General features: G+C 30.6%; 1 protein-coding gene across 1 annotated transcript; it reads right to left on the reverse strand.

Annotated features, from left to right (window-relative positions):
- Window positions 1–5,206: 5,206 nt before the first annotated feature.
- On the reverse strand, window positions 5,207–8,055 carry LOC133188310 (transmembrane protein 128-like; the record flags this gene model as incomplete). Its single annotated transcript, XM_061323681.1, has 3 exons — window positions 5,207–6,212; window positions 7,249–7,416; window positions 7,839–8,055. Coding segments are annotated over 3 exons (491 nt in total), but the record flags the coding sequence as incomplete, so codon positions are not given.
- Between the last annotated feature and the right edge of the window lie 216 nt (window positions 8,056–8,271).

Here is an 8,271-nt window from a genome sequence, read left to right on the forward strand (position 1 = left end):
AAGATTTCCATTTTTTTTTTAAATTGTCGAATGCTGGATAATTATTTACGTATCTATTACTGTCTATTTCCAACACCGAACTCTTATATTTAACAACAAAAACAACAGCAGCAACAACAAAAAGTTTTAAGATACGGAGGAACAATAATCTACTCACTTTCTTCGCTCGATCCTATGTTTGGTTGTGAAGTCAGTATAATTGTGACGTCAAAAATAATAAGCAAACACCCTCCAACGTCACAATTAGCCATAGCAAAAATTAATGTTGTCCTCCATGTTCCTCAGAGTAGTCATAAAATAAAAACATATGAAGGGTCCAGAAAAGACACAACAAATCCTATTCCATTCACGACAGTCCAAGCATCACCAGAATGAACTTTACATTGTAATGATCTCCTAAAGTTAGTAAACAGTGCTTAAAATTAGATCATCAAAGTAGAACAAAAGTAAAATCCCAAATCCTTATTTATTAGGAGAAAGAGTTAAGCAGTAGGTAAAACTTAGGAATTTTTTTATGAATATCGAGGAATTGGGAACTTAATTTTTTTCTTCTGTCCAAAGTTCAATTTCCACCTCAATCTGCGTTCGGGAGAACAGAAAGTCTAGAACTTTTGACTGTAACAGCAAAGTATTTAATATTCATAAATTAAAAAAAAAAGGTTACAAAAAATTAATCGGATTAATTCATACTATTAAAACATATTTTCTTGATGTGGATTTCATCGTTTCTTTTTCAAGAAATCAGATTCAACTATTAGTTTTTAGAAACTTATAATAAAAAATCCTAGATGATTATTATGCATCAAATATTCTGTGATAGGAAGCGTATGTCACCTTCTGTGAACTACAATTTCCACAGACTAGGAGAGGCTTTAAATTATATCTGTTTAGTACTGCGGCAATAACATTGACTAATTTACATGGATGAACAAAGATTATGTCAAATGAAGCAGACCCATAGGAAGCAATTTCAGTTGGGGGGGGGGGGGACAAGCAAACATTTTCAGTTGGGGGGGGGGCACTACCCAAAAAAGCATATGGAAGCTATGTTTTCTGTAGTACTCTATATATCAGCAAAATACTGGGGGCCACCGTGCCCCCCCCCCCCGTTTCCTACGACCATGTGAAGATTATTAATTAAGCCAAGTGAACATTTATTAGAAGTGAAAACTGTATTTAGAAATACACGTCACGTGTTTCTGCAGTACAATATTGTATATGCAGGAATAGTACGCAACATAGATCTCTCTCGCACTAAATCCCCCCCCCCCCCGGTCAATTCTTCAAACTAAGGATAATTATAACATTTTTCCTTCTTAGTTGCCATAAAATCAACATTTTTCTCTTCATCAAACTTGATCAATATTAATAAACTTTAATTCTATTAGATTAGTACAATTTTAGGTAATTAAGATAATGCATTTTTTTTTTAAATAAAAACTAATTATTAAATTTCATAAAGTAGCAAGAAATTATTACTGTAACCAGTGCTATGATGTCTCCATGGTTACTATTAGACAGCAATAACTTAAAGGGGCATAGACACAGACTTGAAGTTAATGTTTTCTCACATTTTCTGTATCGTATCATGACTTATATGTTGCTATACGGAAATATAATCAAAAACTTATTTTATCTGGAAATTATTGAAACTAAGTTTTTTTTTATGATATTTCCGTATGAAATGCTATAGCAACATATAAGTCTAGATATTATACAGTAAATTTTAGAAAATACTAATTTCAAATCTGTGTCTATGTCCCTTTAAGGCTGTGTTACAATGTCTTACAGATATATATTTAGCAGTAATGATTCTCAGTGACTTTCCTAATTGAAATTTATGTCTAGCTATGCTGTTACAATCGCAACCATACTTATTTTTACAATGCACATTGTGATAACCTATTACGAAAAATCAAATATTGCTGTTTTTTCTCTGCCGTTGGTAATCGAGATTTCTCATGAAATACCTAGCATTTGTCAATATAGAGCATTTTTTAGCATATACAGGGCTCGAAATAATTGATGGCCCACTGGTCTGGGGCCAGTAAATTTTCAATCTGGGCTAGTACATTGCAGAGGGCATATGCCCTTTGGGTCAGCATTTTTTATGCATATTAAAATTCATTCACAGTCGGGCTAGTTAACTTGACAGGGTTGTGCGTCCCAACTTCTGCTGTTTCTTGTTTTTCTAAGTATCACAATATAAAAATTATTACTATTATTATTATGGTTTTTGGGCCAGTTTTTTTTTTTAATCTACTGGCCCAGTGGGAAGTGAAAGTACTAAGCTGACCAGTAAAAAATTAAGGTGATAGCCCGAGTGACCAGTAAACAAAAATAATTATTTCTAGCCCTGATATAAATAGTATACTAAATAGAACCATGTTTACGACTTATTTAAAAATTGATTTACACGTCATCAAGGTACATGGCTGTATTACATTTTCTGAAGTGGTCAATTTGGTTTTCCCAATATTTGTAAGGCTCTATTAAGATTAAAATTTGTTAAAAATCTCAATTTTCAAATTGGTTACCATGGAAACCATGACACAGAGCAACCAAATTTTGTTTGTCCTATGTTTCTTGTGTCAAGTCCTAATAACAAGCAAAATTTCATCAAAATCTGCATAAATGCACCACGCATATCAAAAATAGTTCAAGTAATTACAGAGGCTGATTCTTGTAAATATGAATGTAGCTTCAGGTAGTAATTATGAAAAGACTGACCTTTGCTAATTAACTAACGACAACAACGATTTTCAATGACTTCACAAATAATTTATTAAAATAAAGATCATACATGTAGAAAGAATTTATTAAAATAATTTATGACAAAGTACAAAAAAATAGTACACAAAAAATATAGTTTGTCTACACTACTTGACAACACAAGCTTTTTTTTTGTTCTAAGCAGAGGATATCACAGACATTAAACTACTGCTACAATTCACTGTTAATGGAAACACTCAGATATAAGCTTCAGTGTTGAAATTTCAGATAAGTTTATCACATTCTAAAATCTAGCTGTATTTGGGTTTTCCAAGTAAAAGCACCATGTCCACATTTACCTGCCTAAAGAAATACTTTGTATGTACATATAAGAAGTTTTATTATATCAAGGCAGGTTAAGTCAATTACTGCTACAATATAGTTCTTGAGTTAATCTCTTTGGTATGTTAAAATAATGTAAACCTGAATGATGCATAAAACGTGCTGAATTAATTAACTTAAGAAAAGTTTTACGTTAAGCTGGAAAATTCTATGTTAAGCCTGAAATAGAGGATTGTGCATGATTGTCAGAGATAATATAGCTATTTCCTTACCCAAACCATACATTCACTAACAGAAACTTCTACAGACATTTAGTACATTACTTATATCTGAATTACAGTATTATGGGAACATGGCTTTTTTGGTAAATAAGGGCGGAGGGATAAACACATGTAACAATTTACATAAAATATGACATCAAGACATTGACGTTAAAAAATCAAACAAACAAAAAAAAAAACTGAGGAATTTCTGAAAAAAAGAATAGATAGTTGGGACTTCATTTTGAAACACAAACTTATTGTTAATGTATGCAAGTTGTACCTGAAGTATTGAAAAAAGAAAATAATTCTATTATTTCTCAATATCATAAAACTTCGGTTTTCTGAAATCCAAATGTATCTTTTACACCAATATCAGTGAAAGTTGTGAATATTTCTGGCATTTCAATGCTGAAAGGATCCAAAAATTAGAGAAAATACAGTGTAACAAACTGCAATAATACATTGACAGAAAAAACACTATCTGGGACTGATGTGTAAACCTGATAAAACATAAATATTAACTGTTCATAGTTCCCTGTTTGTATGGCAACATATAAGCCTTGTTCAGACAAATTGTTTAAAGTGTCAAAAAATTTGACAGAAAATAAGGAAAGTATGCTATTACTACTTTTGCATTATGAAGCAACAATTATGATAAAAGGCTAGCAATGACTTGATGCTTTTGAGCTAACAGAACCTGGTGTAAACTCCTATGTCCTCTCTGAACAAAAATCAGATGTTAGGTCTGGATGTAGGAGTACAAACTTAAATAATGATAATAAACTTTTCATTTTTTTTTTGTGGTAAATATTATTCAATGTTGAAGAAGTACCAAAGGCCATTAGTTATATCTAAAAAGTAAGTAGTATATTATAAAAAATAAAAGAGGACCTTACCTATAGATAAGCCTCAACTTTAAGAATTTCACATTAAAATATATACATATTTCATATCTTATAATTAAATATATAATCCTGGGAACATGAGATAAGAGATGCTTAAAATAAATGAGAAAATTCCTACTTCCTAGCCCTAACAAAAATCTACTATAATTGTCTATAGTGTACTCTAGTGCATACTTCGACATTTTTGCTTTGATACTTTGAATTTTACTTTGATACTTCAAAACTTTACTTTGATACTTTGAAACTTTACTTGTTACTTTGAAACTTTACAACTAGTATACGTTGAAACTTTACTATGATTCAATCTTTACAATAATTTTGAATTTCATTTGAGACTTACAGCTTTAACATCTTTTAAATTAAATCAATGGAGTAATTTGGGGGGGGGGGGGGGGCAAATGTATGTGATTTACAAGAAACATTTCTTTTTAAAAACAGAATATTGTATAGAAGAAATGGAGAAAAAAAATGAAATAAACAATCTGAAATTCAAAGTAAAAATATTTTTTTTTTACAATAGTAATAACTGTGATACTTTGATTGACTAAAGAAAAACTTTGATACAAAAGTAGACCATAATTAACTATAGTAAGCTATTGTTGACTATAGTACTTTTTTGTTAGGGCTAATTTTGTAGGAGACATTCTCATAACATCATCAGCATACTTTTCAAATACTGAATTATATTAAAATATTTACAATTTTAAAAAAATATTTAGCAAAATATAACATTTTATGCTTTAAGTAGTTTACCAAGTCTCAATTGGAATCCAGATTAGAAGAAAATAAATTTTGCTGGCAGAATTACATGTATTTGATTATAATTCAAATCAGAGCCATCATATTTACTGATACTGATTTACTCCAATATAAAATTATTTACATATATTATGGATTTAAATGTGGTTTATGAAAATTTTAATGCATATTCATTATTTTTAAAACCAATTCCAGAGACCTGTGTGTACATTAAAACTATAGATGTGTCTGCACAAGATGAATTTATTGTTTGAAGCTGAAGTCAAAAACTGTTCTTAAAAATTCTAGACCCTAATTAATTCCGTTTCATGGGACCATAGGAAAAAAATTATATCTACAATTCACTTTCATACACACATACAGTAAATCACAAGTTCAATACCATGTATATGGGGGGAAAATTTGTACAAGTTTTTTTTTTTTTTAAATTTAAATGCATGGTCACCTTTAACACTCTTCAAAATAAATCATTAATTGGTTCAATGTAACTAAATGGTTCAAAGTTAAAGCATTAGTGTGGAAAATATAATTTGATTTGTAATACAACCTTTCATTAAAATTCAACTCAATATCTGCAAGCATATATAAAGGGAAAACTTTTTTCACAATTTCCAGGAATTTCTCACATTTAAAATGATCATAACTCTATTAGAATTGAGCAATAAGTGTTAGAACTCAAACTAGAACTGCAACTCAACCATCATAAAACCTAATACAAAATTTAGCTAAAGGCCTGCAGGAAAAGAAGGAAAAAAAGAAGGAGGGGGATTTCTTGTTACATTCCAGGGGGGCAAAAGAACAAACATGGATAATACTTTATGTTCCTAACACATACTTTGAGGATGAGATATAAAAATAAACATTTAACATAAAATAGAAAAAGGGAAGTTAAATACATGTCCATTGTCATACATGGAAACGTAATGCCTTTGCTTGGTACATATTTATATAAATAAAAATAAACATTATATGTGTCATCTTATTTCAAAAATAAATAACATTTATAACAAACAACAACTTTTTTCTTCAGCATCAAGTACAGAGCAAGATATAAAAACAGAAACATTGTACAGTTACTGACAAGTTTCTCTTCTGAAGTCCACAGATTTCTTCTTTCTGGGTATCTTAGAAGTTTGGTAACATTGCTATTGTTACAATCATACCCATAAATAAGGTAAACAGGATAACTGGGGTGAATATACTCCATATCGGCCACAGACCCACTGTCACACTGCAAAATAAGAATCTAACTTAATTAAGGAATGCATTTAATAGCTACCCAATTTATATGGTATAAACTGGGTTTGGGCAGTTTATGCTTTATAAACCATGAAGCAGTTTATAAAAAAAGCATAAACTGTTCCAACCCAGTTTATACCATATAAATTGGGTAGCTATTAATTTCATACCTTATAATTTAATTTTCTTTCATTTAGTGTAAGAAAATAAGATGGTTGCCCTTAAAAATTACCTCAAATTGTGCAAAATTTAAATGTAACGTCAGGTGGATCGATACATTTTTGACGCAAGTCTTTGTGACATAGGCAACCCATTTTATACAAAATAAAGTAATTTTTTTCCCAATCAAATGGCATGTTACAACCAGAATTAAATTATTGATATGGAAACAAATATATTGCATAACTGCCACAGATAACTATTCAAACTACAAAATAGTAACAACATTTAAGTAAAATCATCTTTTCCTTCAACTGTTCAAGACAGGCCAAAACATCAATATTATTTAATATCTATACAATCAATTCAGTGTCACTGGGTTGGATGGATAAAATTCCTCAACATTTGATTAAGCATGATTTTGACTCTCCATTGTTTCCTCATTTCAAAGTTAGAACAATAATGAGCTGGACTTTTCCAATATGAGCTAGGGTCAAGAGACAAAGCTTTGTTCACAAGCTACCTTTGTATCAAATGTGAACCACTTAAGTTTCATAATTCCAAAGTTATGTCCAGAAAAGAATTTCACTCTTTTTTAGTTACAGAATTCCTAAAAATAAGTATTCAATATAATCTTTAAAGATCTACACATTTTTAAAAACTTGATGAATCAGTCTGAAAATATTAGATGCACATGTTGAATGGTATTTTTTATATTTCTACAAAGTTCAAGCATGAAAAAGTTTCAAAGACTATCTCTTGCTAAAAAAAATGTCCATGAACAGACAGACAAAGTAATTTTCCAGCATACCCCCCTTCCCCCAACTTTGTGTGTGGTATAAAAGATCTTCTTGAATTTCAGGACTTACCAAATCCCTCCGATTATAAATGATCCAGTGGCTATGGGGATAGCGGCTGGGTAAAGGGTCTCCCAGTTATCAGTGCTGACCTTCTTGATGTAAGTTATGTACACAATGAGGAAAGCGGCAATGGAGAGATTAACCAGCATGAGGATAGCTCCAACATTGAACCACACCCTGAGCAAAAAGGAAACCATCAACTATTTGTACTGGTACATAAATTTTTGACACTTTATTATCTATTTTATGCTAAAAAGATAATGTTCCATTTCAGAAACATTCCTACAATACTTAATGTATCAAAAATCTTTCATAAAAAGAAAATCATGTACAGGCTCCAGGATCATGAAGCTGTCTTAAATTTAAGTTAGAACTTTTTGTGATCCACTTTAAGACCAATCATAAATTCTAAGTCAAATTTATGGACTTATGTCTGACTTAAAACTTAATGAGCCCCTGCAAAGATTTCTTAAGTTAAACTACTCAAAGTACTTGTGCACTTTTGGAAAATTTCAACATGTACAAACAATAAAAAGACTTTTTAGGTATTCTTACTTGATTTTACATCATTTTTCTAATCATCTATAACTTTAACTTACCTGTTTACTCTTTGATCATATCGACACGCAATGTAGAAGTCTGTGTAATAGAAGACAGCTATAGAGGATATCAACCAGAGAATGTTCTGAATACTGTACGGCGAGTCCTTGCTCCTGTATTTACCAAACTTTTTCTCAAATTCTTTTCTTGTTTCTTCATCCATGTTTTGACTCAGTAAGGATTTCTCTGTCTTATTCTCCTCAGAGGCATCAGATTCTAATAAAACATGAACAGAATAAGGACTGCTCCACAGAAAGGGGGTGCACACAAGACTTTAAACTGTTGTTTTTTTCATATGTTAGGAATAAAATGTCTTTTAAAACTTTTTAATTGGTTGAGTGGAATTTTTGAGGGTTGAAATAATCAACTAATAAATAAGGTAGAAAAAGTATAGAATTAAGATGTCACTGTCAAAGCCCTAACACCTACCTT

This window comes from Saccostrea echinata, unplaced genomic scaffold, assembly GCF_033153115.1.
Source record: "Saccostrea echinata isolate AGI-Se365-2 ecotype Australia unplaced genomic scaffold, CSIRO_AGI_Sech_v1 ptg000016l, whole genome shotgun sequence".
Lineage (NCBI taxonomy): Eukaryota > Metazoa > Mollusca > Bivalvia > Ostreida > Ostreidae > Saccostrea > Saccostrea echinata.